The sequence below is a fragment of the Lolium perenne genome, chromosome 1, assembly GCF_019359855.2.
Source record: "Lolium perenne isolate Kyuss_39 chromosome 1, Kyuss_2.0, whole genome shotgun sequence".
Lineage (NCBI taxonomy): Eukaryota > Viridiplantae > Streptophyta > Magnoliopsida > Poales > Poaceae > Lolium > Lolium perenne.
Genome location: NC_067244.2, coordinates 1,236,884 through 1,258,166, shown reverse-complemented (window position 1 = coordinate 1,258,166; position 21,283 = coordinate 1,236,884). Strand labels below are relative to the sequence as shown.

At 45.6% G+C, this 21,283-nt stretch overlaps 1 protein-coding gene across 1 annotated transcript; it reads right to left on the bottom strand.

Moving 5' to 3' along the window:
- Positions 1-15,364: 15,364 nt before the first annotated feature.
- LOC127340794 (putative phospholipid-transporting ATPase 9) lies at positions 15,365-21,062 on the bottom strand. Its single transcript, XM_051366541.2, has 9 exons — positions 20,150-21,062; positions 18,321-19,663; positions 18,121-18,231; positions 17,670-18,035; positions 17,474-17,582; positions 17,058-17,261; positions 16,722-16,946; positions 16,440-16,631; positions 15,365-16,348 (listed from the first exon to the last, which is right to left on the bottom strand). Exons 1-9 carry the CDS (start codon positions 20,582-20,584, stop codon positions 15,713-15,715), a joined length of 3,621 nt encoding a protein of 1,206 aa, XP_051222501.1. The 5' UTR covers positions 20,585-21,062; the 3' UTR covers positions 15,365-15,712.
- Positions 21,063-21,283: the final 221 nt, after the last annotated feature.

The following is a 21,283-nucleotide window of genomic DNA, read 5'->3' as shown; positions in this document are numbered from 1 at the left end:
CTGCGATCATACTACTGCGGTCACAACGATGCCGGCTTTGTGCAGGTTTCTGGGTTCGTTCCGAGGCACGAGGACGCCATGGGCGACTGGCCTTGGCATGGTGGTGGCGGCCTCCTCTTTCGCCGGAGGTGGTCGGCTGGTTGCTGGGGTGGCGGATCACGAGATCCGTCTACTCTGGCGATGAAGATCTAGTCGACGACGAGCTAGCGGTGAAGGGGCCACCGGTGAAAACCGCGCCTTGACATCGTTCTTGGCGGATGATGGCGGCGGCTATTGGCGTCGTTCCCTTGCGAAGGCATCATCTTTGCTGGCCTCTACGGTGCCTCTTGCCAAGTTGGGGACTAGCGGCTGTCGGTGAAAACCGTGCCACGATTGGCGGGCGATGGCGGCGTTAAGCGTCGCTTCCTTCTTGAAGGCATCGTCGTCGCAGTCTGCGGCTACTCACTCGTGCTGCTCCGGGGAAAACCCTAGATCCAGGTCTCCCGGATCGGATGATGACGGCACTTCCTGCGTCGTTCTACCTCTTGGGGCATCATTTTTGGAGCAGCGGCTGGATGGAGGTGGATCTTTGGTGGAGTGGTGTTCATCTACCACGTTGACGTTGATGATTCTCGGCGGCGTGGAGCTGCAGGGTATTGAAGACGTGCGCGGACTGCAGGACACGTGCAGGATGGTGGAGCTGTCTGGCGTCATGGTGACATCGATGGCAGGTCTGGCAAGATCAATGCGGTGATCCCTCTTGAAGATGGGTGCGAGGAAGACGGCGGTAGCGGTTTTTGTGGCGTGTGTGTTGGCGTGCGCTGAGAGTCTGCTTAACTAGATGTGCTTCTCACCTACTATTGGGTGGCTTGGGAAGGCATTTGGTTGTTTAGATGATGTGAGTTGTGTATTATCACCCACTGATGTCTACGCACACTTCTATTCCTGTAGACAGTGTTGGGCCTCCAAGAGCAGAGGTTTGTAGAACAGCAGCAAGTTTCCCTTAAGTGAATCACCCAAGGTTTATCGAACTCAGGGAGGTAGAGGTCAAAGATATCCCTCTCAAGCAACCCTGCAATCACGATACAAGAAGTCTCTTGTGTCCCCAACACACCTAATACACTTGTCAGATGTATAGGTGCACTAGTTCGGCGAAGAGATAGTGAAATACAAGTAATATAGATGAATATGAGTGGTAATAGCAATCTGAAATAAAGATGGCAGCGAGTAAACATGCAGTGGAACAGTAAATAAACGGAGATTCGATGTTCGGAAATAAGGCCTAGGGATCCTACTTTCACTAGTGGACACTCTCAACATTGATCACATAACTGAAACTACTCTACACTCTCTTGTTGGATAACAAACACCATTCATTGTGTAGGGCTACAAGAGCACCTCAATGCCGGAGTTAACAAGCTCCACAACATTCGGAGTTCATATTTAAGTAACCTTAGAGTGCATGATAGACCATTGCAATTATACCGAGTACTAACATAGCATGCACACCGTCACCGTCAGGCTATGAAAGGGGGAATAGATCGCATCAATACTATCATAGTAATAGTTAACTTCATAATCTACAAGAGATCACAATCATAACCTACACCAAGTACTACATGATGCACACACTGTCAACATTACATCATGGAGGAGGAATAGACTACTTTAATAACATCACTAGAGTAACACATAGATTAATAGTGATACAAAGCTCATGATCACATAAAGATCACATGGGAGAGAGAGAGATGAACCACATAGCTACCGGTAGAGCCCTCAGCCTCGGGGGAGAACTACTCCCTCCTCATCATGGGAGACAGCAATGGCGATGAAGATGGCGGTGGTGTCGATGGAGATGACTCCGGGGGCAATTCCCCGTCCCGGCGGCGTACCGGAACAGAGACTTCTGTCCCCCGAAACTTGTCTTCGCGATGGCGGCGGCTACGGAACTCTTCGTGGAATATCGTCGATTGTTGTCGAAGTTTTAGGTCACGAAGGGTTAAATAGGCGAAGAGGCGGAGTCGGAAGGGCACCAGGGCGCCCTCCCCACCTGGCGGCGCGGCCAGGCCTGGGCCCGCGCCCAGGTGTGGTGTGGGGCCCCCCTGGCCCGCCTCCGACTCTCCTTCGGTGTTCTGGAATCTTCCGGGAAAAATAAGATCTTTGGTCTTCGTTTCGTCGAATTCCGAGAATATTGCCCGAACAGCCTTTCTGGAACCAAAAACAACAGAAAACAGGAACTGGCACTGTGGCATCTTGTTAATAGGTTAGTTCCAGAAAATGCATAAAATCATTATAAAGTGTGAGCAAAACATGTAGGTATTGTCATAAAACTAGCATGGAACATCAGAAATTATAGATACGTTGGAGACGTATCAAGCATCCCCAAGCTTAGTTCCTACTCGCCCTCGAGTAGGTAAACGATAACAAGGATAATTTCTGAAGTGACATGCTACTATCATAATCTTGATCAATACTATTGTAAAGCATGTGAGATGAATGAAGTGATTCAAAGCAATGGTAAAGATAATGACTAAACAACTGAATCATATAGCAAAGACTTTTCATGAATAGTACTTTCAAGACAAGCATCAATAAGACTTGCATAGGAGTTAACTCATAAAGCAATAGATTCTTAGTAGAAAGTTTTGAAGCAACACAAAGGAAGATATAAGTTTCAGCAGTTGCTTTCAACTTCAACATGTATATCTCATGGATAATTGTCAACACAAAGTAATATGATGAATGCAAATAAGCAAGTATGTAGGAATCAATGCACACAGTTGACACAAATGTTTGCTTCTAAGATAGAAAGAAGTAGGTGAACTGACTCAACATAAAGTAAAAGAAAGGCCCTTCGCAGAGGGAAGCATGGATTACTATTTTTGTGCTAGAGCTTTTATTTTGAAAACATAGAAACAATTTTGTCAACGGTAGTAATAATTCATATGTGTTATGCATAAGACATCCTATAAGTTGCAAGCCTCATGCATCGAATACCAATAGTGCTCGCACCTTGTCCTAATTAGCTTGGATTTCCATGGATTATCATTGCATTACATATGTTTCAACCAGGTGTCACAAAGGGGTACCTCTATGCCGCCTGTACAAAGGTCCAAGGAGATAGATCGCATTTGATTTCTCGTTTTTGATAGATCTCAACTTGAGGACATCCATACCGGAACAACATAGAAAACAGATAATGGACTCCTCTTTAATGCTTAAGCATTCAACAACAGATAATATTCTCATAAGAGATTGAGGATTAATGTCCAAACTGAAACTTCCACCATGATGCATGGCTTTGGTTAGCGGCCCAATGTTCTTCTCTAACAATATGCATACTCAAACCATACAACTCATGTCAAATCACCCTTACTTCAGACAAGACGAACATGCATAGCAACTCACATGATATTCAACAAAAGTTGATGGCGTCCCCAGAAATATGGTTACTGCTCAACAAGCAACTTATAAGAAATAAGATACATAAGCAAACATATTCTTTACCACAATAGTTTTTAAGCTACTTTCCCATGAGCTATATATTGCAAAGACAAGGAATGAAGTTTTAAAGGTAGCACTCAAGCAATTTACTTTGGAATGGCAGAGAAATACCATGTAGTAGGTAGGTATGGTGGACACAAGTGGCATAAGATTTGGCTCAAGGTTTTGGATGCACGAGAAGCATTCCCTCTCAGTACAAGGCTTTGGCTAGCAAGGTTGTTTGAAGCAAACACAAGTATGAACCGGTACAGCAAAACTTACATAAGAACATATTGCAAGCATTATAAGACTCTACACTGTCTTCCTTGTTGTTCAAACACCTTAACCAGAAAATATCTAGACTTTAGAGAGACCAATCATGCAAACCAAATTTCAACAAGCTCTACAGTAGTTCTCCACTAATAGGTTTAAACTACATGATGCAAGAGCTTAAACATGATCTACTTGAGAGCTCAAAACAATTGCCAAGTATCAAATTATTCAAGACAACATACCAATTACCACATGAAGCATTTTCTGTTTCCAACCAAATAGCAATAAATGCAGCAGCTTTCAACTTTTGCCATGAACATTAAAAGTAAAACGAAGAACACAAGTGTTCAAATGAAAAAGCGGAGCGTGTCTCTCTCCCACACAAGCATGATAGGATCCAATTTATTCAGAGAACTAAGATAACAAAACGAAAATAAAAGCACACAGACGCTCCAAGTAAAGCACATAAGATGTGACGGAATAAAAATATAGTTTCACTAGAGGTGACCTGATAAGTTGTTGATGAAGAAGGGGATGCCTTGGGCATCCCCAAGCTTAGATGCTTGAGTCTTCTTGAAATATGCAGGGATGAACCATGGGGGCATCCCCAAGCTTAGACTTTTCACTCTTTTTGATCATATTGTATCATCCTCCTCTCTTGACCCTTGAAAACTTCCTCCACACCAAACTCAAAACAAACTCATTAGAGGGTTAGTGCATAATCAAAAATTCACATGTTCAGAGGTGACATAATCATTCTTAACACTTCTGGACATTGCACAAAGCTACTGAAAGTTAATGGAACAAAGAAATCCATCTAACATAGCAAAACAGGCAATGTGAAATAAAAGGCAGAATCTGTCAAAATAGAACAGTACGTAAAGACGAATTTTTTAGCGGCACTTAACTTGCTCAGATGAAAATGCTTAAATTGAATGAAAGTTGCGTACATATCTGAGGATCATTCACGTAAATGGGCAGATTTTTCTGAGTTACCTACAGAAGGGGCAACTCAAATTCGTGACAGCAAGAAATCTGTTTCTGCGCAGTAATCCAAATCTAGTATCAACCTTACTATCAAAGACTTTACTTGGCACAACAATGCAATAAAATAAAGATAAGGAGAGCTTGCTACAGTAGTAGCAACTTCCAAGACACAACAAAACAGTAGCAAAAATAAAAACATGGGTTATCTCCCAAGAAGTGCTTTCTTTATAGCCATTATGATGGGCTCAGTAATTTTAATGATGCTCTCGCAAGAAATAAGAGTTGAAGCAGAAAGAGAGCATCAAAAGCAAATAAGAAACACTTTTAAGTCTAACCCACTTCCTATGAAAAGGAATCTTGTACACAAATAAATTCATGAAGAACAAAGTGACAAGCATAGGAAGATAAAACACGAGTAACTTCAAAATTTTCAGCATGTAGAGAGGTGTTTTAGTACCATGAAAATTTCTACAACCATATTTTCCTCTCTCATAATAATTTTCAATAGCATCATGAACAAACTCAACAATACAACTATCACATAAAGCATTCTTATTCACATGCATAAAAGTATCATTACTCTCCACATAAGCATAATCAATTTTATTAGTAATAGTGGGAGTAAAACTATCACAACCATCATTGTAATCATCATAAATTACAGGCATGGTATAATCATAATAAACTTTATCCTCCATAGTAGGTGGCACCAAAATACCACTATCATTATAATCATCATAAATGGGAGGCAAAGTATCATCAAAGAGAATTTTCTCCTCAAAACTTGGGGGACTAAAAATATCACAACCAGCTTCCCCAAGCTTAAATTCTTCCATAGCATTAGCAATAATAGTGTTCAAAGAGTTCATGCTAATAACATTGCTACAACTATTTTGCAAACAAAGTTCCATGGGTTTTTTAATTCTCTCTTCAAACACCTCATGTCCTAATTCAATATAAAGTTCATAAAGATCTCTAATTTTTTTGTTGTTTTCCATTAAGCCTAACTAGTGAAAAATAAAAACAAGAAACAAAAAGATATAATTGCAGGATCTAAAGGAAATAGCTTCGAGCACTCACACACCGGCAACAGTGCTAGGAAATAGCTTAGTAGTCGGAGGATGTGAATACCTTTTACCTTACCTCCCCGGCAACGGCGCCAGAAAATAGCTTGATGTCTACGCACGCTTCTATTCCTGTAGACAGTGTTGGGCCTCCAAGAGCAGAGGTTTGTAGAACAGCAGCAAGTTTCCCTTAAGTGAATCACCCAAGGTTTATCGAACTCGGGGAGGTAGAGGTCAAAGATATCCCTCTCAAGCAACCCTGCAATCACGATACAAGAAGTCTCTTGTGTCCCCAACACACCTAATACACTTGTCAGATGTATAGGTGCACTAGTTCGGCGAAGAGATAGTGAAACACAAGTAATATGGATGAATATGAGTGGTAATAGCAATCTGAAATAAAGATGGCAGCGAGTAAACATGCAGTGGAACAGTAAATAAACGGAGATTCGATGTTCGGAAATAAGGCCTAGGGATCCTACTTTCACTAGTGGACACTCTCAACATTGATCACATAACTGAAACTACTCTACACTCTCTTGTTGGATAACAAACACCATTCATTGTGTAGAGCTACAAGAGCACCTCAATGCCGGAGTTAACAAGCTCCACAACATTCGGAGTTCATATTTAAGTAACCTTAGAGTGCATGATAGACCATTGCAATTATACCGAGTACTAACATAGCATGCACACCGTCACTGTCAGGCTATGAAAGGGGGAATAGATCGCATCAATACTATCATAGTAATAGTTAACTTCATAATCTACAAGAGATCACAATCATAACCTACACCAAGTACTACATGATGCACACACTGTCAACATTACATCATGGAGGAGGAATAGACTACTTTAATAACATCACTAGAGTAACACATAGATTAATAGTGATACAAAGCTCATGATCACATAAAGATCACATGGGAGAGAGAGATGAACCACATAGCTACCGGTAGAGCCCTCAGCCTCGGGGGAGAACTACTCCCTCCTCATCATGGGAGACAGCAATGGCGATGAAGATGGCGGTGGTGTCGATGGAGATGACTCCGGGGGCAATTCCCCGTCCCGGCGGCGTACCGGAACAGAGACTTCTGTCCCCCGAAACTTGTCTTCGCGATGGCGGTGGCTACGGAACTCTTCGTGGAATATCGTCGATTGTTGTCGAAGTTTTAGGTCACGAAGGGTTAAATAGGCGAAGAGACGGAGTCGGAAGGGCACCAGGGCGCCCTCCCCACCTGGCGGCGCGGCCAGGCCTGGGCCCGCGCCCAGGTGTGGTGTGGGGCCCCCCAGGCCCGCCTCCGACTCTCCTTCGGTGTTCTGGAATCTTCCGGGAAAAATAAGATCTTTGGTCTTCGTTTCGTCGAATTCCGAGAATATTGCCCGAACAGCCTTTCTGGAAGAAAAAACAACAGAAAACAGGAACTGGCACTGTGGCATCTTGTTAATAGGTTAGTTCCGGAAAATGCATAAAATCATTATAAAGTGTGAGCAAAATATGTAGGTATTGTCATAAAACTAGCATGGAACATCAGAAATTATAGATACGTTGGAGACGTATCACCCACTTCATCCCTTTGTAGGTTTAGCGAGGTGATTTCGAGTTTGATCTTTTGTATTGCTCTTGTAGATGTTGTGAATAATCTAATAAAAGAGCCGTGTGCATCCCTTGGATGCAGAAGCTGGGGCGATTTTTCCCCCATTTCGAAAAAAAAAGTGGGGGAGCTGATTATAGCAAGTATAATAATGTGATGTCAGGTGTATCTAGAACAGCTGGTAAGAGCAAGTACAATAAATTCTAGTCAGTTGGCTATAAGGATTAAAATAATATATTATTGCCTAGTTGGAGGAGAGAGAGGAGGAGAGAGAAGAAGGGTGGGCTCTCATGCAAGAGCCAGCTCTAGCACGTGCTCCTAGGCACTTTGTGAGAGTGAATGGTGAGCCATGTATTGACAAAGTAGTACAATTTTATAGCTCACTATTGTACATGTTAGCTCTAACATGGCTATAGATGACATGACACTTGGCAAGCCAACAGTTGGCTCTACTATTGAACTTGCTCTAAGATGCACCTAGTGCAGTATATGTAATACCAATTAGCTATTGATAACATGACATGTAATTAATTGAGAAAACAGAAGATTGTCATACCACACTTTTGCATCTCAGAAGACGATGTAAATAGTACAAAGGAAGGATCAGTGTCTGCTTCAAACCTCCTTAACTTCCACCTGTTAGGCCATCTCCAACGCGGCGACCCATCCCGCGCCCGCGCCCCGTTCGGATGGGTCGTGGTGGACAAAAACGTGGCCCAACGCGGCAACGCATCCCAAATGCGGATGGCCGCGGTGTCCGGAACGACCCAAACCCGGCCCAAATCTGGGCCAGGTTTGCGTGGCCGCGGATGGCACGCGGCGTCCGGCCGCGTCCGCCTGCTCGCCTGCTCGCCTCCCTGGGCCCAGCTGTCGGTGGGTGGGCCCGCGTCCTATTAAATGTGGACTGGGAGGGATCTGTCCCTGTCCAGTCCACTTCCCCACTACACTCCACAACTCCCCACGCACGCGCCCCACTCCCCCGCCATGGCCCCGAAGAGAGCCTTCGCTCCCGGCGCCAAAGACGACGAGGCCGGCAACGGCCGGCGGGTGGCGCCAGCGCTGAGGGCAGCCCGCAACCGCGGCGGGCTGCACAACGAGGATGCAGGCCACGTCGCCGCGGCATTGGCGCAACCCGCGCCGCTGGTGCCGAAGCCGGAGGAGGACGACGACCAGGACATGCGCGCCGCTCTGGCGCTGTCCATCGCGGAGGAGGAGGCCAAGTGGCTGCAGCTCGCGGCGATGATCCGCACCTCCGCGATGGAGGAGGAGGCCCGGCAGGCGGTCGAGTATGCCGAGGCCTGGGCGTTGCTCGGCCTGGTGCGCCGGGAGGAGTAGGCCAGGCGCCGGCAGGAGGAGGCCAGGCTCCGGCACGAGGAGTCCACGCGGCAGGAGGCCAAACGCCGGCGCGACGAGGAGATGCGCCGTCGCGACGAGGACATGCGCCAGGAAGCCAGGCGCCAGGCGGAGCAGGAGCATCACCTCTGCCTCAGGGAGGAGGCGGAGCTGCGGGCGGCTCCGGACCCCCACTCGGCCTGGGAAGAGGCCGAGTGGTCGCCGTGGCCGGAGTCCCCGGGACGCTCGAGCCACAATAGCGCATCGCCGCCTGGGGACGTCATCGACGCCCACGGCGACGAGGTCCACAGGGACTAGGCGGCGCACCGGCGGCCACCTCGTCCTCCCCAAACCGTAGTCTAGGGTTATATTTTTTTTTTAGTTTAAAGCTCATATAGAGGGCTTTCTTTTCTAGTTTAAATTTGCCCAAAATAGGGCATATGTATAAATTTGCCCAAAATAGGGCATATGTTTAATGAACTATGTTTTAGGTTTAATTATTTTCGTTTTTTCTTTTCTTTTTGGTGTCTTTGACTTTTGCGGTGCGTTCGTGCGTTGGGCGCAGTGCGCGACCCAAACGGACCGTCGGTCAGGTTCGCCTGTCCGCGCGGCCACCCAAACGGCCCCATCCGGACGGGCCAACGCGTCTGGTTTGGGTCGCCGCGTTGGAGATGCCCTTAGAAACGTGCAATGTCAGGTGATAGGGGGCCAACCAATGTTCTTTTTGAAAAACTTAGAGGACCATCTAGTGATTTTTTTGCAAATTTTTGAATTGTGATGGTTTCCTCTTTGCCATTTTCTCCACGTGAACCGAAGGTCTAATTCTGAGGCGGGAGGAGAGAGAAGCAATCATGTGATCGCAATGTCTACCTTCATCTCTCTGATTTATTTTGATTTTGTGCAGTGAATAGTCTAATTTATAAAACTTCATTTGATATATTACTTTATCTTGTCAACCGCAAATTAAGATTATCAACACAAGATATCTTGCTAGTAATTGCCTGGATTGATCACCAACAGAAGATTAATTGGTTAATTAATCTAAAGAGGCCTAACTGGCTTCTGGAAGGTGTGTACTAACCTGCTGGCCACGCCGCCTCAACGCCCGTCTGTTTTGAATTTCATCAAGTGGAATGAAGGGGGAAAATCCACATAATCTCTTTCTTGTGCTTCGTTTGGATGCCGTGTTGTAGATTTTTTTTTCCTCAAAGAAGCAATACAATAACGAAGTCTGAGTTATACAAGAATAGTCATAGTAAAAATAAAATTCATCAACAACCATGAGGGGAATTTGTGTCCGTCTCCAATCCGCACATGCGCCACGACCTAGCCTAGCTCGATATCACACCTACCTTTTCCCTCTTCGCGCGAGCTAGGGAGTCAACACATGTTGCTAAGAGTCGCTTGCGACGAGACAAGAAGAAGGCAAGTGCGAGATGAGGGTACCCACCCCATGATCTTATTGATGAGATCATTTGTATACATATTCTAGAAGTTTTTAAAAAATATTTAGAATGGTTTAATTTACAGTTATTTTAGATCATTTTATAAGTATTTCTAGTTCTTTTATTCAATCCCAATTAAACCAAGTTTTAACCATATTTTAGTACGATAATATTTTTTCATAGTTAAAATCGGAATAGCAAGACTAATATTTTTAGATTTTAGCCATGTACTTTAATTTTTATTAGGATTCTAGAATACTAAAACTCTATTTAAAGCTCTTCAAAGTCTATTATTAAAGATGTTCTAAAATAGATTTATACTATAGCACGAAGCCAATGATCGATTCGTCCCTGAAGAACGATGCCTTAGAGCATCACTAGTAGAGCCCCTAAACCCTCAAATCTTCAAAGCAGTTTAAGGGTTGAGAATAGGCATTTTTTGGCACTTTTGAGGGGTGAAAAACAGGGGCAAAGACTAGAACCCTCAAACCCTTAAAATTGAGGATTGAGGGCAAAAACTAGAACCCTCAAACCCTTAAAAACATTCATTTGATATATCACAATTATCATCATCTCAATAACGGTTTGAAGCACATAATAATCATTCTAGTTATTATTACAACACCAAATAGTACTTTGAAGCACATAATAATCATTCAAGTTATTACAATAATTGTTCAAATCAAATAGGACATAGAAAAGTAAAACAAAGATAGATCATGGGCCCTGGCGCCGCCCATCCAACTGCCAATGGTGCTCTACTAGATCATCCCGGAACTGACCATGAGTCTGTGCATCCTCAATCGCACGATGTGCTGCAAGAAAAGCTTGTATGCGACAAGGGTTTCTTTCCGGTTGCACACGGGTACCAACGTTGTCATAGAAACAAGGCAGGTTTAACCCTCTCTCATCCTCGAGTATCATGTTGTGTAGAATCACACAACATTTCATGATGTTCATCAAGGTTTTTTGTCCCAAAAACGAGCTGGACCCCGAACTATGGCAAACCTTGCTTGCAAAACACCAAAAGCTCTCTCAATATCCTTGCGGGCTGCCTCTTGTGCCTTGATGAAATGAGCCTCTTTTCTGGTTAAGGGCACCCCATTTTTCTCCTTGATGGACTTCACAAGAGTTGCCCACTCGGGATAAATGCCATCGGTGAGATAGTATCCCATTGAGTACTCATTGTCCATGATTTTGTAGTTGCAAGTTGGAGCATCCCCAGAAACTAATCTTGCAAACAAAGGAGATCTATTGAGCACATTGATATCATTGAGTGTTCCCGGCAAACCAAAAAATGCATGCCAAATCCATGTGTCCTCCGATGCCACGGCCTCAAGCACAATGGTAGCATCACGGCTTTTACCGCAATACATTCCTTGCCATACCTTTGGGCAATTTTTTCATGTCCAATGCATGCAATCTAGACTACCAAGCATCCCCGGCCATCCCCTTTTTTTATTCATCTCCATCAATCTCTTTGTATCTTCCTCGTTGGGGGGCCGAAGATACACATCACCATACAACCGGATGACTAATTTTGCAAACCTACGGACGGACTCCGTGATTGTATCTTGTCCAATGCGAAGATACTCGTCGGTATAGTCCGCGGGTATGCCATAGGTGAGCACCCGCATTGCAGCCGATATCTTTTGGTATGCACTAAACCCCATGATACCGGCGGCGGATCTACGACGCTTGAAATAATCTGAGGCGGCCTCACAATCTTCACAAACAAACTACGGCGCATTCGGTACCTTCCCCGGAAGAGGCGAGGTATGCCACCGACATCATGCCGCTATGCCTCACGAAGGAAGAGGCCCTAGAACAGGCGCTGCAGAACTCGGCCCTGCACCCGCCGCTGCCTCCACCTCCGCTGTTCAACCCGTCAAGGCTACAAGTATTAAAACTGTCATGCAAGATAAGGAAGTAAATAGGAGGTATTAATGCCGGATTGCCACAATTAAGGGATGGACAAAATCAAGAATCGCCAAGATCAATCAGGAGACAATAATTGGTAGTAATACATGGAAGTGTATTATGAGTACAGTACATGGAAATCAATCAGGACATTCCATGGCGGAGGAGGAGCTAGACGGGGCTGGGCGCAAAACGATATGAGCGGCAAGATCCGTCCACCCACAGTCCATGGCGCCACACCGGAGAAATACTGCATCGCGCGCCTCGTTGCGGCCGTCGAGAACCTCACCGGTTGCTTCCTCGGTGTGAGCCGCGTTAGGAGATGCAAGGGCTGCTTCTTGGCCTACGCCAACACCAACACCTCCTCCGTGCGCGAGGACGCCTTCCATAGTTCCATGACGTTGTCTTCGCCAGCGAAGACCCGGGAGAAGGTCTTCGCACTCGCGCAGTCCATGGCGCGGCATGACGCCGCGAAGGTCTTGGGCGCGCTGGTCCTCAAGGCCTCCGCCGCTCTGGCGAGGGACAAAACCGGGAAGAACACAGTGTGCATGGCAGACGTCGCCAGGGGGCAGATGGAGTGCGTGCCTGGGTGACGCGGCGCGACATGTGAGATGTGACGCCGTGCTTCCCGGGCCTCGACGACGCGCATGTGCGTGTGGCGACGTCGTCGGGTACAGGCGTACAGCTGCTTCATATCGGTTCCGCCGAATGGCATGTCGGTTCCGCCGCATCAGATCGTGTCGTCATGGCAGAGTACTTCTTCTCTTTCTAATTATGTCGTGCAAGATCATGTCGATTTCCTGCCAGTCTTCAAGCATGAGCAGTTCTAATTTCTACTATTGAGGAGATCTGTGAAGCCCTTTGTCTTAGTTTCTAGCTTCACGTACCACCTAATAATCAGCAACATAAATGATTGTATGGATTTATCTTCTTTTTTTCTATCCTGCTCTTCTAGGGAGGCACACTCGTCGCCTCGGAAGAACTGGTGCTTCTATTTATTTAGCAAATTAATCTCAATGGCCTACCCCTCTCTATTATAAAGGATTAGAAGCTATACTAAAAGGTAACTAACAGTGATACCTGAACATTAGGACATATCAATATTAATCCCCAAACTATAGAGTATAACTTGATTAAAAAGGAAGGTATACACAGTCTTTGACATGATCAAGGGAAGGGCATCAAGTATATCATGAAGGGCAAGATCGATGTGCTTACACCATTTGGGAACATGAAGCTGTCCATAAATAAAACGGGTAGATTCACTTGCCTCAAGAAGGATGACAGACACAACAAGGTATATATACCATATGTGCTGCTTTTGTAGTTCATGAATGCGAGAGAGGTTAATTTTATGGACGTTGCCGGAAATAACCAACCAGCATAAGACACGGAGACATGTTGTTGGAAGTGGCAAAAAACCACTGAGTTTTACACATCTGATGCCTTGAGGGAATATCAAAACTCGTTGAAAACTCAGTGAGTTTTACACAACCAACATTTGTGACAGTTGCGCAGGGAGTAGAGCTTATAGTTAATAAGAGATGAGTAGTTAGTCTATTGTTTATCAACATATACTTGGAAAAAAAATGGAATCTCAATGTATTTAAAATACTATATATGTTGCAAGACCGTAACAACGCACGGGCATTCAACTAGTGTAAAATATGTTTTTTGTTGAAAGAATGCAAAACAAAAACAAAATTGCGTCGTGCCGCTGGGGCATCCGGCGCAAACGGACACACGTTCGATTCCGACTATTTCGGCCGACTTAAATGGACACGTGAGGCCATTTTCAGTGTCCGACTTACGTCGCCTCGTTGGAGATGCTCTTAATTGCCTTAATTGCCTATGTAGGTCCCAGCTCACGGACAGGTTTGACCAAATACACTGGACGCTTCTTCGGTGACGGCCTGGGTTTGCCACGTGCGCGATTTTGTTGACATTTTTGTCCTGGGTGACGGCGGTCAAAACTGTCCACCTAAATATCAACAATTCTCCATGCATGGCTTCTTCTAGAAACATGGAACAATGACCTTGACCTGGAAAGAAATTTAGGTTGGAGAAGTTTATTTTGTAACGAACTGTTGCCGTGCAAGAAAGGGAAGTTTCTGCCATGTAGTTGCTTTCAGGCCAGTCATCAGATCAATTTGACCATTTCTTTTCTCATGTCATGGTCAATTGCCCATCACACGTGATTCATGATATCATGTCCAGCTAATTATGTACACAAAAAAGTAGCGGATCCCTACAGCGCTTGAAAATATGATTTATATTGCGCCCGTGTTAATTTTATACTTTCCCATACTCAGATTTGAAGCTTGAATAAATATTATCCCAGATTTTCATAATAATCAATTTTTATTAGGTTCAGCAACATAAAACTAGAAACTAATGCAAAGTATACAGTTGCCATTTATTTTCAAAAAATATAGAAAATCATATTTCACTTCACAAAATTATAGTTCGCAAACTAGGAAGACCGTTCAAATACCACACATGAGTCACGGGACATGCGAGTTTGATGTATCCCATTTGATATCTTCGTATCTAAGAATCCACAAAATCTACTCCGCATTTTTGGCAAAATCTTTGGTCTTCGTTCTCAGCTCCGCTCGCTCGAGAATTGCCACAAGCGCAAATTCCACTTTTTATGGGTCCAAAGATTCTTTCGCAAAACAATCCATCTTTTTCTCGTTTATCGGTTTTATAATGAAAAGTAGAGGGCCTTGTGACTTCTCCAACGACTTCTCCATTAGGTAGGTTTTTGTTAGCCCAAGCATTTATTTGTTGAGGAGAAACGAGTCCAATTTGAAGTTGTTGATGTTTATATTTGTACATAGAGATGATTTGTATGAACTTATAAATTCTTGTCGAGAATTAGGTTGTATTCTGGGCTAAACGGAAATATAAAAAATGTTGCTCGAATAGGCATTACAAATCTTTTTTAGTCTTTGCATTTGTCTTTTTGTGTGCAAGTAATTAAAAATAAAAGCATAATTCGATGGCAATTTAAATGTATGTACTAGACATCCATATGTACATGTATGACTAAGCTAAAAAAAAATGAAGTGAGAAAAAGAACTTCTCCAATTTTTGAGAAACCTGGCTACATGGAGCTCAGGCTCCAGTTGAATTTTCGGGAAACCAATGTCCCTTTCAACAGTTGGGGTTCAAATCAAGACGCAATCTCATTCTTTAGGATTCCAATAAATGGAGAAGCAAAGAAAATGACAAGAGAGATACATCAGTGTCAACCCCAAAGGGCAGCACTTCTTTCACGGACAAAAATAATATACAAGCTTTATTCCCAACAAGATATTTTGTCTAGCTAAAGCACAAAATAAAGGAACGAAAAAAAAGAAAGGGAAGAATGAGGCCCCAAAAATACAGAGGGGAAGAAATTAAGTGAGCTCCTAAACTTACATCCATCCAATGTACATCAACTGTCATCTCCTAAACAAAAACCAGACTCCTCATGTACAGTTAAACCCTAATTAACGTCACTAGCTCATCACTAACACTTGTAATGCAAGCAGAACCTTCATTTTTGCCACCTGATGATATATTTACAGGAGATCTGCTATGGTATTATGCTATGGAAACTGATCACCTTTAGAATGTGATTTAGTCAGCATGGAAGACCTTTGCTGCTGACGCGGACGAGCTTGGCGTCACGGCGTGCCGAGATGCCCACGCTCGTGGACCGCACCGAGAACTGGCGCAGGATCATGCCCAGCTCCGCCTCCGGATCATCATCCTTCGCCATGTGCTGCAACCACTGGATCTTGTTGTGGTAGGTCGGGAAGAACCACGTCTTCACCACCGACAGGGTGAAGTAGGGGATGAGCGCTGCGACCGAGACCAGCAGGGTCACTACCCAGTAGGACGGCGCGCCACCCAGCGCCTCCGAGAACACCATGAAGAACGTGGTCGAGAACGACGGTGTGATTGCACCGTATGCCAGGAGGAAGACATACCACAGGAAGATGCCGGCCCAGATGCAGATGTGCTGAATGAGGGTGAAGTAGTTCACCGTGATCGCCATCTGCATGTTGACGGCCCAAACGATACATGTATAGGCGGTGGCACCGAGGGTCGAGAGGTCTATGACCTGGCCGTTGCTGCGGAACGCTTGGTACTTGAGCGACGCGATGGTGAGGAAGAAGATGATCACGGCGCTGCCAACGCCATGCAACATCCATCCAAGGAGCCTCGACCACCGGAAGAGCAGGTTCTGAGGACCCTCCTGGTAGAGCATTGGGTACTGCATTGCATTTCCAGGTCGAAACAGTCAGAAATGTATTCTATTTTCCATTCACTATTAGCTTCCGGAAATTAATGATGTATGTACGTACCTTGAGACAAAACCGAGCGGAAACATCTTGATCAAACACGCCCATGGCGATCACAGGTAACGACGTGAAAAGGACATTGTAGAGCGACATTGACCAGTCGTTGTAGAAAGTTTGGCCAGAAAATGAAGTATAGCACTCATAGAGGAACAGGGTCACGCCGAACGCAATGTTCTTATAGAAGAAGAAGCATACCTATTGATCCATTAAACCAAGACAATCAGCCAAACTGCATGGTTCATAAATAAGTAGAGTAACACAAAATGCCAATGATTGTATGCATACCATTGACGAGATCCTGCTATAGCACCAATGCCCATGGACAAGTAGCAGACGCTCAAGGAAGCGGAACTGCGCGATCGAAACATCGCTCGCCATGACAGCCTGCATCCCTTCAGCACCACTGATTCCTACCCCAATATCTGCCTCCTGAATCATGCCTACGTCATTTGCACCGTCGCCAATTGCCAGCGTAACTTTATGTGTGCCAGCTTTGACTAACCTAGTGACCTACAACAGAAATGAAAATACCAGTTTAGAAACAAAACTTTACTAGTGTTGGCTTTGACTAGCCTAGTTTATTTCCTGGATGTAAAGAATGCAATTCTGAGGCATGCTTACAAGAGCCTTCTGCTTTGGAGAAGAGCGACAGCAAATGACTGAATTGCACCCGATCGCAAGATCAAGGAACATGCCCTTGGTATCGTCTTTGAGGGCATATGTAAGCGATTTACCATCGACGATCAAAGCAAATGATTCACTAGCAGATGCGTTTATGAGCTGCTTTCCTTCATTTATTTGCTGTACAACGCTATCCTTTGATGCCTGCAATATATTTAGAAAATTCAGCAGTGTTAATATTCCAAATAGACACAGTGTTTGATCAATATACAGACTAACACAGCATGCACAAAATGAGATCATGATCATGATCCGTGTACTACATAGAGACTTGGTTTTGCTTGTAATAAAAGCTTCCATTTTCAAAAAAAAAAAAAGATAGACTAGTTAATTATAATCAGGAATGCTTTTTCTACCTTTGTAATGGCTGCTCTGTCACCACCTTTCTCCAAGGCAATGATATCTGGTGTATCCAGTGTGATTGTAATTTGTTTCATCCCTTGTCTGAGTAGACTGCATGCATATCTGTGAAAAGGAGCATTTAAGATTTTTAGATTCATAAAGTTGAAAATATTGCTATAAGCATCAAAACTTCTAGGACAGATTGTATACCCGATGTTGATGGCAGTCTCCATCTTGTCACCCGTCAGCACCCATATCTTGATGCCAGCTTGGGCAAGTTTGTCGATGCATTCTGGTACCCCCTTTTGTAGTTTATCCTCAACAGCTGTAGCACCAAGAAGAATCAGACCCCTCTCTAGCGAATCTGCAGCCTCTTCAATTAGCTCGTCTCGATCAGCACTGACAGAATTCTTAGCTGCAGTGAACTTCTTGTCGAATTTAGTGTATTCCACATCACCGAGTTGACGGTATGCAAGAACTAGTGTTCTCAGACCAGCATCAGCGTATTCATTTATGTGCTTCTGCGTCGATTCTCTGTAACTACTCTCGGAGCTCGATAGCCTCTCAAACATTATACTGCGCATGTTGAGCACAAGTCAAGATATAGCCATCATAAAGGTAAAGAGAGAATAGATGTATCAGATTTGATAGTAGTACTAACCTGTCAGCACCTTTACTAAAGAGAAATGTCTTCCCCTCCTCGTCCTTAACTATTACCGACATCCGCTTCCGAGTACTGTTGAACTCAAGGACATGCAAGACCTTATAGAATCTGCCAAATATGGTAAAAAAAAGTTAGTGTTACAGCTAGGTCATTCCTGAAATTTGACAGTGATAAAACTGAAGCTCAAACCCATATACCTGTCAACTTGTTGTCCAGACAAGCGATCCAATTCATGCAGAGAAACACCCGCCTGCGTCCTCTGGTAAAATGTGAAACCGAGTTCCCGTGCCGCGACAACAAAAGCAGCCTCATCAGGAGACTCTGCTTCATAGGAAACCTTCCCTGATACTTCGTCGACTTCCGGGATACACGTGTGGCAGACGGCCAACAACCGGAAGAACATCTCGATCACACCGGAGCTTTCCTGGTTCACCCATTCACCATCCATGATACGCTCATCCGCAAAGTTAAATCCTTTGACCACAGACCTACCCTCTGGCTGATCAACGGCAATCTCCATATCGGCAATCAAGGGGGAACCTTTTTTCTTCGCCATGGCTCTCTCGACCTCGGTGATCCCACGCCCGTATGCCGTACCAGCAATAGAGCACTTGATGAACTCCATGGAGTTGCAAGTCAGGGTCCCAGTCTTATCTGTGAGTATGGTGTGTACTTGACCCAGTTCCTCGTTCAAGTTGGACGTCCTAGCGCGAGCCGGCGTGTCGCTCTCCTCGTGGTACATTAGGATGTCACTGTTGATGAACATTGCCTGCAGCAGCTTGACGAGCTCGATGGAGATGTACAACGATATAGGGATGAAGTACCCGTAAAGGATCATGGCCGTGAACAGATGCAGCACCGCCGATGTAGCCGCCCTTTTAGGATCGAAGACGACGGTGGTGTCATCCGGCCTAAGGTACCACCTCTTCATGACCCTGCCATCATCTCGCAGATCATCTTTTGTCGCAATGCCAAAAAAAACCGAGCCGATGACCGAGATGAGGACGAGCGAAGACAGGAGCAGGTAGATGGCCCCATCCATCTTCTTCTCTATCTTGCTCCTCTTTGATGGGACACTGGTAGCATTCTGCATGACCTTGGTGTCGTGGCCCGTGAAGACCACCGCGCCGTACACGTACTCGGTGTTGCGGAGCTTGGAGTCCCTGAGCAGGAGCTGGGTCGGCGAGAGCGGGTACTGCTGGTCTTCAATCTCTATGTTCCCTACAAATGAGTAGAGCTGCGCATTCGGGTCCTCGCACTTTATCACGGCCCCAAAACTGGCGAAACTCTCGTCGTCCTGCAGGTGGGAGGTCACGCTGAGGGACTGTTTGAGCTTGAGGTTGGTCTCGCCGTCGAGGTTCATCGTCTCGACGTAGCAGATGGCGTCGTCGTAGCTGGAGGAGAGGAGGACGAGGTCGGCAGGGAAGAACTCGTCCTTCTCGACCTTGACGACGTCGCCGACTCGGAGCCTCGTCCATTTGGTCTGGGCAAAGGCGCCATCCTGGAAGACCTTGGCCTTCCTGTTGTTCACCTCAACATCCTGGATAGAGGAAGCAACAGGCAGTGTTTGTTTTTCAGTAAACTGGTAAGCAAGAGAAAGCAGTAGAAGAAACAGCCAATATTTTTCAGTGAACTGGTCAGAGCAGAACTAAAATAAGCAGGGTAGTGGGATTGCACAAAATTGGCAGATAAATTTTAGAAAGGTAGGTGTGCCAAATGGGGCCGAATTATTAGCATATAAATTGTTCTTGTGAGGAGTTGATGTGCCAACTAAATTGGACCACACATAAGTATCTAAACATTCTACAAATATAATTTGGTTCACCAACCCTGCCTTCAGATTTGCTCAAATGGGTTTAATTGGTCAGGCTACCTAGCTGGATTGAATGGAATATATTTTTAAATGGTTTTAATTCGAGGAGAAATGATGTCACGGCTGCCTGAGTTGACTGAAGAAGCAGATTCAGATCCAAGAATGGAAATTGGGGGAGAGAGAGAGAGAGAGGGAGAATGGCAGTATACAGACCTGCTGCTTCCTCCTCCAGTCCTCGATGGCCTCCTTGACCATGGTTGCCACGAGCACCAGCACCAGCGGCGCCACCGCCGTGGAGCCCCGGAAGGGCGCGATGGGGGAGTAGGAGAGCAGGGCGGTGATGAGGAAGTAGATGTTGGCCACCCGCCGGAACTGCTCGAAGAGGGACTTGGGGAGGAAGGTCACCGCGCTGTACTTGGTGGTGGAGATCTTGTTGGACCGGTAGTACCCGGCGGCAGCGGCCGCCGCCGCCGCCGCGGGGTCGTTGGTGTGCACGACGCGGGAGAACCCGGGCCCGCCGATCCGCGAGCCTTCGTCGTCCACCGCGCTGTGCCGGCGTGCGCAGGCCGCGTAGGTGTAGAGCTTGCTCATAATCATCTTCCGCTTCCGACGTCGGCCCCCCCGGCCGCCCTCTGCGTCGCCGCCCATTTCGACTGGGGTGGGCTCTGCTCTGCTCTGTTGGCGGCAAGGAGGAAGGCAAGAATCTTTCTTGCTAGCTAGGTAGATGCTAGAGGGAGCTACGGAGGGTGAAGCTACAGTAGCGCGTGGATCCTAGCAAAGGCTGGGTATTTGCAAGATTTGGGCGGCAATGGCGATTTGGCCGAGAAAGAAGGAAATCAATCGAATGAATGAATGAATCAAGAAAGGGGCCGGCCGGAGGAAGAAGAGGAAAGCCAGTAATGGCAAACAGCTAGCTTAGCTGGAGAAATCCAAGCGGAATCAGAGGCAATTTATGTGCAGGCCAACACGGTGGAGGGAGACCAAGACTTGATCATCGGCCATCAAATTGAGAAATGGACGCGGCGGGGAAGAAAGGAAATGGAGAATGAAAAGTTAGGCTGCTGTTTGGGAAAGTCCGCCGGCCAAGCGGGACCGGAATTAATCTTCTTGTGTGGTATGAAGGGCAGGTGGAAGAAGGTGAAGAAGAAAGTGCTTTGGTCTTCCATTTGCTCCCAAATGCAGCTGCTTGATTTAATCTTTATTTTTCGGAAGATTAGTTTTAGTTTTGGGAGCACATGAGTGGAAAGAAAGAGACGCCACTCGCTCAGTCGCCGTGGTAGACTTTTCGGTAGTACTTGCAGCGAACTTGCCAGGTAGCTTGGTGACTCTGAGGCTGCATTGAAATTC